The sequence below is a fragment of the Neomonachus schauinslandi genome, chromosome 11, assembly GCF_002201575.2.
Source record: "Neomonachus schauinslandi chromosome 11, ASM220157v2, whole genome shotgun sequence".
NCBI lineage: Eukaryota > Metazoa > Chordata > Mammalia > Carnivora > Phocidae > Neomonachus > Neomonachus schauinslandi.
Window position 1 is genome coordinate 12,825,252 of NC_058413.1, and position 11,778 is coordinate 12,837,029.

Here is an 11,778-nt window from a genome sequence, read left to right on the forward strand (position 1 = left end):
GCTGGACCCAGCCAGGAGTCCAGAGCCGCCCCCTCCGGGGTAGCTGCCTCCCCTCCCCTGCCTGCTGCCCCTGCTTCCAGCCCCCAGTAATAAAACTGCTTTCCTGAAACTGACTTCTTTTTCCTCTGGTCATTGATTCTCTCTGCTTAGCCCCACCCATGAACTTTCTGCCCAGCAATGACTGCCCCCTCCCCACGCCGGGGTCTCTCATAACAAGGAGACTGGGTGGGGTCCGTGGGGCCTTCCTGAAGATGGAAGAATGGGCTCAGGTAGCTCTTTTCACACGACACCCAGTTCCTGGCACCTGATTAGCAGGAGCTCTCAGGACCCCACCTGTTTCTTCATTCCGGGAGGGCTCTCGAAGTCCCGGGCTTGCATCTCCACACCCAAGGGTCTTTTCTCCTTCCCACAGAGTGTGGCCGCCTTAACTGCCAGGAAATTAACATGTCCCTGGGAACAGTCCACAACGCGGACCAGGAGTCTGAGTGCCCCGGTCCCTTGCCCTGCAAGTGGACTAATTCTAAGGCACGTATTGGGTACTGTTTCCCAGGGCTTCCCAGGGGGATCAACTTCCAGGTATCCCCTGAGGCAGCTGGCTTTGCACCACACATGTTATTGGCTGTCTTCCGTCATCCATCTGAATTCTCTTCTTCCTTACAAGTGTCCTGCACCTCTCAAATAAGCTATTTGCCCTCAAATCCTTGTCTCAGGGCCTGTTTCTGGGGAAACCCAATAGAAGACAGCATGTTCAACTCTCTGTAAGACCTGGGAATACAAGACCCAGCTTCTGGCCATTCAGGAACATACTGTTGTTTAAAATAGAAGCACAACAACATCTACTAATTGTTACTGCTTATTGCACACCCACAAAGTACCCCCAGCTGAGGCAGGCACCTTGCAAAGGTGACCTTGTGTGGTCGATAATTATGACTTCATTGTACAAAACCAGGCTCAGAGAAGTTATGGCCCTTGCAAAGACTGGCCCAAGGCAGAACCTCTAAATGCGGCCAATGTTGTGACTCGGCCATCTGTTCCAAAGTGTCTTCTTTCAACCATTAGGGTCCTGTGGCTGGTAGCACTGACTGCTTCCAGGACAGGGTCACCTAGGGATGGAGCACTGTGGAGAGGCAGGACACATTCCCTGACCCTTGGGTTCATCTTGGGACGTAGGACTCCAACCCAGTGGGACAGGAGGGAGTCCCAGTCAGAGGTGGGAAAGGAAGGCATTCCAAATCCTCACTCCACCAAGGAGGTGAGCAGAAAATAAGGTGTCAATGCCCTAAAGCGTCTTTTCCTCCTGGACTCCTCAAATACATAGGGCTCTAGAATCCCAGAGGAAAATTAAGAACCTGAATTTTTTGAGCGTTGCCCGGACTGGGGAAGCCGCTTACTCAAGGCTGCACAGTTCAGACTGAAGCCCATTATAACTGCTGTTCTATGACAATCTGCTGACTTCAAAGACAGTGGAATTCTGGAACGTTCTTCCAGGTTCAGCCTTGGGCTGCGTGCTGGGGAGGATGCCGCTTAAGTAGAACTTTCACTCCTTGTCCTCATAGACTATATTCTGCTGTGGGAAGGCATGGCTTCCCTTTATTCCAATATACATAATAAAGAGTAACACTATTACCCATTGATTAAGCATTTACTAGGTGCCAGGCTTTATGCTAAGTGGTAAGTGGACTTGGTCTTGGTCCTCATCGATCTCTTCTGTTGGGGCTGTGTGTTGTGACAGAAGTGGGCCTTCCAGTCCATGGAGATCCCCTGTGGGGGATTCATGTCAAGGAGCCATGAAAGAGGCATTTGGGTGCCTGGAAACATTCTGGGTCTTAATCTGGGCATGGCTCCAAGGGTGCATTCACTCTGAAAATTCCCTGAGCAGCCCACCCTCCAGTACACTTTATAGGATGCATGTTATATGTCCACAAGAAAAGTCATACAAAAGTAAAAAATGAAATAAGAGGACTGGCCTTGCATCCCCAAGTGTGTGGGTTTGTGTGTCATTTTTTCATCTCCAACAAAATGCTAACTAAGCTCTGTGAAGCTAACTTGCATTTTTGGGACGGAATCCCTGGAGTTCGTTACACTCTGCAAAGCACAGAGCAGGAGCTCAATCAACACACAGTGCTCATTTGTTGATTGGGGCCACAGTTCCAGGCCTGGCTTCCTGACAAGGGCCACCTCCCAACCCCATGAGTCAGGCACTGTTCTGGGAGTTTGGCGCATTATATGGAGGTCCCGCTATGAGCCTCTGCTTTTGGATGAGAAAACAGAGTGACAGATGGGCTGCTTTTGGACTCTTGATTCCAGGACACATCACACTACACTGCCCCTCAAGACAGAGAGACCCACCCTCTGCACAGTGTGGGGCAGGGCTGAATCTTGAGATAAGAGGCAGTGTTTGAAACCCCTATGAATACAAATGCTAACAGTAAGCCAGAGGATTGGAGTCTCATGGATGCTGGACATGTTGGCCAGAATGTCTGGGGCTAACACAGTTGGGCCTATCAAAGAAAGCAAGGATGTGGGAGTCCGACAGACGAGGGTCACGCGGGTGCCGCTTCTTAATAGTTGTGTCTACTTGGGCAAGTCATTTAACCTCTCTGAGCTCGAGCAGTAGATATGGAGGCTAGAGATGACAATACCTAATTTGCAGGATGATTGTAAAAATTAAGTACATAGGATCATGGAGATAAAAGCCTTAATGAGACATAGTGTTTGGTCTGTGGTGGACCTTCAAAAATATTATTTTGGAATCAGACAAGGTTCACTGTGGTCAGTGAGGAGGTCACTAAACTCAATGCACTGTCTTTGCCCAGGGTTTGTGTGTAAAGAAAGTGGGGTGAATGCAGAGAGGGGCAAGTTGTAGAGAAGGGAGGTCTGTGAGAGGAGGCAGAGGGAAGGGAGGTGTGGGGTGGCTAAGAGGCTGGAAGGCCTGGGTTTAGGCCTGTCTCTGACTTGCTGTGTCTTAAACTCTCTGAGATGCCATTCCCTCACCTATGAAATGGACTTTCCAATGAAAAGACACATGTAAAACTTATCTTGGTGCTAGCTGACTTTACTGGTCACCCCAAACACTGATGAAATGATACCCCTGGCTGGGCCCCAGGATGGGTTAGAAAAATGGGGAAGGGGTCTAGCCTTCCCACTAGGGAGATCTCAAGTTCAAAATCTGGAGACTGGGTTTTAGGGGCCTGGAATTGGCCCAGCCCCCAGTCCCTGAATCAAGAAGAGAAGCTGAGAGTCAAGTCCGTTGGGCTGGGGAGATAAGGGGCAAGACCGTTACTCTGCAATCGGGCACAGAAATGAGCTCTCAGATACTTCTCCATTTGTAGGTCCCCTGAGAGAGCAGAGGAGGGGAGGACACAGGCCTTTTCACCTTCTGGGCTACCTGTCTGGTGCTCTGGGTACTGGAGGTCTGGACTGGAATCCAATAACCAAATATGCATTGCCCAGCTAGGAAGGCACAGAGTTGAGACACCCACCCCAACAAGTCCTCTAGCTCTTGGCGGGGATATCCAGCAAACTCAGGGCTCAGAACTTGCCAGCCTCTTTTGGATTGCAGTGAATTTGGCCGGAGCTTGATTGATGAAAAGTTTGCTATTTTGTTCATCGTGGATTTTTTGCATGTATCTTGATTTTTAAGAAAGATCACATTAAAATATTGTTTCTCTTGACTACTGAATTCTTTAGTGCCCTCTTAAATTTTGCAACGGAGGCAAGTGCCTTGCTCATGTCCCTCTAGTCCCGACCTTGGTGGTGATAGAGAGCTGGTGGGAGATGGGGAGTGGGGGTGCGGAGAAGGGTGGCCCAGAGTGTCTGAATGACTCTGCATGAAGTTTTCCATTGCAGCTGCTGCCTCCTGGCCAGAAGATGTGGCTTGAGATTGGACAAAATGGCACGTTCTACATGTTCTAGATCAGTGATCCCCAGCCAGGGCAATTTAGCTCCTTGGGGCTCCTGAGGACATTTGGGACTGTGGGGAAGCATTTTTGATCATCATGACTGGGGGAGGTGCTACTGACATCTGATGGGTAGAGGCCAGGGATGCTGCTAAACTTCCTACAATGCACAGGACAGTCCCCACCCCCCAACAAGGAATGATTTCACCCCAAGGAGCAATAGCACGAAGGTTGAGAACATTGATCTGGAGCCACATCATAAAAGAAGGAGCATAAAAGTTTTCACGTATTAAAGATGAGAAAGAGAGGGAGAAGGAGAGGAGAGGGAGAGAAAGGAAGAAAGTGAAGGAGAGAGAGGGACAGAGTCAGACACAGAGAGTCAGAGAGAGACAGAAGTGTTTCAAGCCAAAAAGACTTAGAAATCACAGTTCTCCTACTTCCTGTGCAACCTTGGCAAGTTGCCTTCCCTCTCTGAATCTCATTTTTCACAACTGCGAAGTAAGGATAAGCATACCTTCTCATGGAATGAGGTGAAGGTGAGGATTCAGGGATGTGAAGCATGTAAAGGACCTGGTCTAGATAAGCGCTCAGGAAGGCTGAGGCTCCCGGGGCCTCCTACCTCCCCCCAACATGGTCTCCCAGCTCCCTGGGATTCCCTACTTCATTAGCTGGGACACTGGCCAGAGGAAGGCTTCTCCTGGGGTTAAGGAGTGTTGTTCAGACTGGGGCACTTTAGGGGCAGTAATAATGCCTGGACAATAGTCAGCTGGGGTCTTCTTGAGCACACCAGGGCGTCTGGGTACCCACATGTGAAGGGGGCCCCGCGAGGTAGGCCTCTGCAGTCCCAGCAGACAGCAGGGCTCAAGGGTGAGAGGACTGAGCAAAACTCTTCTTATCAGCTCCTCTGCTCTCCACCCCAGCTGGGGGCAATCATCCTGACCTCCTCCCAGTTCCCCAGAAGCCCAGTATGAGAGCTGCTGGGGCCCAACAGCCAGAAGCACTGAGAGTGGCAGCCTCAGACTCCCGGAGGCGAGTGCTTGACCCAACATGGCATGCACCTCTGAAGCCCGTCCTCAGGACTATTATGGCCACCATCCCTTCCCCTCATTCCCCAGGGTGAATGAACGTGGCCCTGACTCAGAGCAGGCCTGTTCCTGCAGGGGCAAGGGTCTGAGCTCAGGGCCATCCCAGGGAGCAGGGATGGGGCTTTCAGGAAAAAGGGACTTCTGTACCTGAGCTGACATCCCACAGCCTTTTCCTAATTCTCCAGTTCAGGGTCTGTTCACTGGGGATGAAGGAGTGCTCTAACCAACACTTTGCCCCTTAATCAACTGGTTAAACAAGCATTTCGTCCCCTATGTGCCAGGGGTTGTGCAGACACACAGGACACCCACATGGAGGGAAGTGGGAGCTGTGTCCCTGTCCCAAGCCTGAGTGGACATGAAAGGCCCCCTGCTCCTGTCCCTTCTGCTGGGGACAGTCGCTGCTCTCCATCTGGGTAAGCCTCCCCTTCCTGTCTCACCAACCTTTCTCTTTTCTCCTCTTTCCTGCAGCTTTTTTGCCTCATGGGGCCAGGGCCCCAGCTGCCCCCCTTCAGTTGACCCAGCCCATCTCTGTTTCGATTTCTCCTGGACTCGGAACTGTGACCCAAACTTTCTGTCAGGGCTACTTCACAGGAAAACCCACCCACCTGTGAAGATGAAGGGCTTCTCACAGGTGCTTCCTCCCACCTCCACAATACACACCTGCGGTGTCAGCCAGAAGTCAGGATCTCATCCATTTGTGCTTATGACCCAAGCGTTCTCACCTCACCCAATGCTAAGGAGATCCATATTGGCTCCAGATGGTGTCTCTAAGAAGGCCTGCAGGGGCCTTCAGAGCTGTCCGTGGTCCCCCCCCCCACCCTGACCTGATAGCAGGTTACCCCTTCTTCCCAGAGAATAATGGCCCCAGTCTGGACAGCCGAGAGACATGGGCAGACCTAAGTCAGAATCTGGAATGTTCAGGGGGGCAGGAGGGAGACTCGGCCCTGACCCAGGAGGTGATTTCAGTTTGAGGGAGAGGAGACCAAGCCTTCCGGATATCAGGACACATTTGAGGATGAGGAGGCCATGGATTCCGACCCAGCTGCCCTAGACAAGGACTTGCAGTGCCCCAAAGAAGAGGACACAGTTTAAATTCCGGGCAGTCCTGGGTGCAAGACTTGCCGCTTCCTGTTGGTGCGGAACCTCGAGAAATTTGTAAACGCTCAGGTAAGTGGCAGGGAGGCTACTGTCGAGGACTGGAGGCGGGGAGGAGAAGAGACTGGACTCAACCTTCTCTTCCCTTTTATCTCCAAGCCTAGTGTGTGTCAGGATCTCCTAGAGGTCTTGTTAAAATACATTTCTGGCTTTGCAAATCTGGGGCGGGGCTTGAGAGTTTGCATTTATAACAATTCCCAGGTAATGATGGTGTTGTTGGTCTGGGGACTGCACTTTGGGAAACACTGTCTGGACGAAAGGCTTTGGTATTAGATATGCCCGTGTTCAATCTGGCTCTGCCTGTCATTGGCTGTGTTACTGGGCAAGTCAGCTCACCTTTTGGATTTCAGAGTCTTCGTTTGTCAAATGGAGATATACAGTACCAACCTGTTAGGGCTGTGGTTGAGGATTAAATGAGACAACACATGGAAGTATTTGGAACAGTCCCTGGGTCACTAAAACTCTCAGCAAATGGTATGATTATTCCGAGTATTATTAGTTTTTGCAAAAAATTCTGAGCACAGATAAGGGACACAAGATGGGATTGAGAGGGGCAAGTAGGTCACTGATTTCTGACCTGCAAAGGGATGAGAAGCTCTCTCCTGGAGGCTCAGAGACTTGAGAAAAACCAGCGAGTTCTCTACCCTACATTTTCTTCCTTCTGCCGAATGTCTGCAGAAGGTGCTGCAGGGGCCACCTTGTCTCCATATACAACTACAACTTAGATTATCGCATCCTGTGCATGGTCAGAGGGGTCGACGAAGGCCAGGTCTGGATCGGAGGCTTGCTCAAGGGCTGGCTAAGTGAGGCACCAACCTCCGCAGGGACAGGAAGTTCTCTCTGACTGCCTCCAGGGAGCCCCTGCTGGCCGTCTAGCCGCATCTCAGCAGCAGAGGAGGCCAGTCTCAAGCAGCAGGCAGGGCTGTGCTGGAGCTGGCTTGGACTGGGTCAGGAGGACCGATGATTCCGGGCATCTCGTCACAGCTCCATGCTCATGGACTTCATGCCTGTAGCTTGAAATCTGCCCCCCGTGGACATACGCACACCAAGGAAATGGGCAATTGTTGTAAATTGGGGTTCCTCCTGCCCTCTGTGTTCTCACCGTCCCCCAGAGCTGGCTGTCGAACATTTCCCGGAGCATCACTGGAGTCAGGAGATAGGCTCCATGGCCAGCTTAGTGACCTATGAGCTGGATGACTTCCTTGGAGTCTCAGTTTCTTCATCTCTAAAATGGACCACTTCTCTCAAGGCAGCTCAGGGATTGTGGATGAATAGGTGCCATTATATTTGCCTCTCAAACGTGGTCCCTGGGCCAGCAGTATTGGCAAACCGGGTAGCTTGTTAGGAATGCCCCATCTTGGGCCCCACCCTCGAGCTCCTGAATCAGAACCTGCATTTTAACAAGGTCCTCAGGAGATCTGTGTGCACGGTAGATGGAGAAGCCTGCTCTGTGCGATGGCTGGGGGTACTGGAATTGCCTGCAAGCCCTCAGGCATGGGTCTCTAGCGACTCTGGCTCCTGGCTGGGTGGGCAGTGAGAGGGGAAAGGAACACTCAGTGAGCCTTCTCTGGGGCTCCTGGATCTGTCTCCCTGGACCTCAGCCCTCTGACCCAGCCTATCACTTCTTTAGTTCCTGTGCCGGAGATTTCAATAGACTGATAGGAGCTGTGGGAATTTTGGATCCTGGGCCCCAGGGCAGCCTGCGAAATGGGGAAGGCAACTGTGTGGCCCTATGCACCAGAGGTGAGGGGGACTGGGACCAGGGCAAGGGGGGGGCAAGGTAGACTCTTACACACTGTACCTTTGAGGTCCCTGAACACACCTCCCTAAACTCACACCTTCCCCCAACTGGAGAAGCCACGTCCTCTGTGAGGAGGGCTGAAATGTAGGGATTCCTCAAAGCAAAACCAGGCGATGGGGTGCCCTGTATGGGAGCTAGGTGGGGACTCTCCATCCTCACCAGCAGTGCTAGGCTCGGGGCCTGGGGGCTGCTTGCCTTCCTCTGATATGAGGGCCACGAGGAGTGACTGGCGCGACAGATGAGAGGAGCAGATGTGAATGCAAGGTATGGACAAGGGACGAAGGCAAGATGTGGGAATCAGGGCTGGTTGACGGATAATTCACCAGTTTGAACAGCATGGAAGCCAGATGTGAGGGAGCTAGCACCGTGGCTAGGACCGTACGTGCTGGAGGAAGCCTGCCGCCATCCACATCCGGCTCTGCCTCTTGCAGGCTGAGACCCAGGCAAGTTATTACCCCCACTAAGCCTCACCTTCCCCATTTGTGAAATGGGGATGATGATAACATCTACCTGTTGGGGTCACTGTGAGGATCAAGTGCAACAGCCCACGGGCAGCACTTAGCACACTGCCTCCCTCCTCCCTCGGGAAGAGCCGGATGCACCTTAGCTGGAAGGCACACGTGGGGAACACAACTGGCAGTCCTGACCACGGCCAGCCGGAGGAGGCAAGGAGGGCCACACGCCACACAGGCGGCAGCTGACATCACCGTGCTCTCCACTGCTGGGGGGGCACTGACAGCGGACTTCATGCGAAAGGAGTCTGCCCTTCGTCTGCTCCTTCTAAGCCCAAGGCTCGAGGCGCGGAGCCCCTGCCTCGGAACCCCCTCCCTTCACCACCCCCGGCAGCCCCCAGAACCCCCAGGCTGTCCCCCAGACCCTCCTGGCCATAAACCCAGACTTTCCCGACTCTGTCTCATTATCGCGCACACTGGAGGACTGCCGGTGGAGCTGTGGACGGCTCCCTGCCGCGGGGCAGGCCGGGAAGCACAGCTGGAGCACCTGGGGCCCCGGGGGGCTGGTGGGCTCCCCATGGCTCTTCTCTGCCCGCTGCTCCCCCAGGCACCGGGGGACCGCCTCAGTTGTGCACCAGGCGAGACTGGCCCTCTTGCTTTTTTGGCCCCCATAAGGGGTGCGGGAAGGGGTGGGGAGTGGGACAGCTTTCCAATGTGGAGGGAATGTCACTCATTCAAGAATTGGGGTGCACATGGGGTGTAGTGAGATCCCACCTGGGGGAACCACGTGGGAGGGAGGAAGTCTCCTCTAGGGCAGCCGGCTCCTCTAGCCCTGGGTCTTCCTGGCCTCTCAGACACTGGCCCCTGTTTTCTATTCTCCCAGCCACCTGTGGCTGAGTTCCAAGTCCCCGGCTCCTGAGATGTGTCCTCCACTCCTTTCCCAGGTGTGTCCCCCACCCCAATCCCTTCTCCCTCTCCCCCATCCCCAGCTGACCTCCCTAGAGAGAAGACATTCTCAGACGGGAGCTGCCTCCCACCCGGAGGGCCTTGGGGCAAAAGTTACAGCACCAGGTAGCAGTGTGGCTCCCGTCCCTATTCTAGAGCCCCAGGCCCCCCGCCGCTTTCCCTCACCTCACTGTCTCAGACCCCGGGGACCCGGACAGACAGACGGAGGGAGAACACTGCTGCAGTTCTTTGTTCCAGGCAGGATGCTGGGGTTGATAGGCAGGAAGCTCGGACCTGAGACTGGGTATTAAGAGGGCAGAGAGCCCTGGGTTGTTGGGGTGTGGGGGCGATGCAGAGAGAGAGACTTTAAGGCACAGAGCTAGCTAGCTAGCTAGATGATATACTTACTTCTTGAGCGCGTAGTTCTACATGGGGTGCAGGGAGAGAGTACATGGGGTGCAGGGAGAGTTGTGAGTGCGCACACACGTGTGTATATGTATCTTGGTGTGTACAAGAGTCAATCCTTGTATACCTGTGTCCATCTGTGTCCATGTGAATCTATATTTATAAATATGCACAAATCTGTATGAGCCAGTGTGTATCTGTGTGTTGAGTGTGTGCACATCTTCAACCCCTCTGTATATTTATGGATACATCTGGATGTTGTGTACGTCTGTATAGCTCCGCCCCCTCACATGCCTGGATCTGGGTGTGCTTGTATATGTGTGTACCAGCAGGTTTGTGAGTGCGCGTGTATGTGCGTGTGTGGCGTACTTATATACGGGCCCACATCTGTGTGTACATCTATCTGTCCAGGCACGCGATGGGATGCAGAGTTTTAGGAACAAGAACAGTATTCTCAGATGGGCCTTGCTGCTAAAGGGGCGGGAGTTAATGGAACAGGTCAGGAATGGAGACCCCCAGGGGAAGGAGGTGGTGAAAAAGCAGGGGACGAGTCCCTTGAACGTGAACAGGCCCCTGGCAGCAGGACAACGGGCCTGGGCATTGCAATGAACATCACCAATGCTGGGCCCAGGGACTGCCTCTAGTAGAGGCCTCTCCTCAGGAGAGGGGTCTGTCCATCTGCCCTGGATGGACACTGAGCCGGGAAGCTTCTAATCACAGCATGTTGGTCTTCCCAGGGGCAGAGAAAGGGGGCTCCCTGGGGGTCAGACCCTCCTCCCCCAGGTCCCTCCCTTGCATACTTTGACAAGCTGATTCTTGACGCTCTGCTTCTAAAAGGAGAGTGGAATCCCGCTGGGGGTGGTGGGAGGATGCTCGGTAAGGGAAGATCTGCATGGGGCGCTCCGGGACTGGTATTTTCGCTTTTATCAGCCTCCACTTATCTCCTGGTTGGGGAATGAGCTGTAGCCAACACCAGTGGCCCAGTATCTTGCCAGCCAACACAAGAGATAGAGGCAGGGAGGGGAAGGGAGCGGGGCTCAGACCCCTCCAGACTGAGGCTCGCTTGAGGCAGGACAGGGGAGATAAGATATCTCTCAAATGTCCAGCACTGTCAGTTACTGGGCTTCAACTTCAACCATTATGCATTTATATCTTTGGCTGTTTAAGGCCTTTCAGTCTTGGATAGCCCTGGATTAAAAGGCGAATACTCTTGGGAGAAGAAACTCCTGAGGGTGTTATCTATTAAAACCTCTGGGAGGTTGATGGGTAACTTGTGGAGAACAAGGTTTTGCGAGAAGGAACAGAGGAGGGAAGGGTGTGTGTAACCGTCAGTGGCCGTGGGCTGGGGGGTTGTGGAGAAGAGGGGGATAATGCGGCGGAGGGTGCTGTGTGCACTGTTTCCTCCTCCTGAGGACCCAGGAGGACTGTTTCCCAGTCTTCCTTGTGGTGGAGTTGGGCTCTGCGGCCTGCCGCTGAGCCTGGCCTGTGCGATGGGTTTGGAGGTGCTGTAAGCGTCTTTGGGGCCTGGCCTTTCCGGGGTCCGGGAGCCTCCCGTCCCCCCTTCCTGCCCCCGTGACTCGGCCTCCGTGTGTCTCGGATGGCACAGCCACCAGGCGGGGGAGGGGGCTGTCTGACCCACTGTGTGATATGGAAATTTGAGGTTCTGCTATTTCCTTGGTCCTGCAACCTAGACACCTCGTTTAGCCCAGCACATACCGAAAGGAAGGGGCGCACGGATGTCCTGGTTTTTCTCAGACAGCTGTGGCACAGAAGTCAAGATCCCAGACTCCGGAGCCATAAAGCTCGGGGCTGGAGGCCCAGCTCTGCCGGCTCAGTCTCTTCCCCTTACTAAGCCTCAGTCCCCCTTCTGTAAAAGGAGGGTCACAGTAAACGACCCGTGTCGCGCACCCCGCCCATTGCTCAGCAGGGGTGAGTGATCTCTAAATGTTAGCTTTTATGCGGGGTAACTACAGACACAACAGACTGCTAGGAGTGAGTATGGGCTCCAGTTCAAACTTCCACGGATTCCAGATTTC

At 53.5% G+C, this 11,778-nt stretch overlaps 1 protein-coding gene across 1 annotated transcript; it reads left to right on the plus strand.

Annotated features, from left to right (window-relative positions):
• The first annotated feature begins 5,339 nt into the window (after positions 1–5,339).
• On the plus strand, positions 5,340–8,724 carry PRG3 (proteoglycan 3, pro eosinophil major basic protein 2). Its single transcript, XM_021684843.1, is given in 7 exon segments — positions 5,340–5,397; positions 5,837–5,946; positions 5,948–6,150; positions 6,806–6,947; positions 7,770–7,844; positions 7,846–7,880; positions 8,664–8,724. Coding segments are annotated over 7 exon segments (684 nt in total).
• The last annotated feature ends 3,054 nt before the right edge of the window (positions 8,725–11,778 follow it).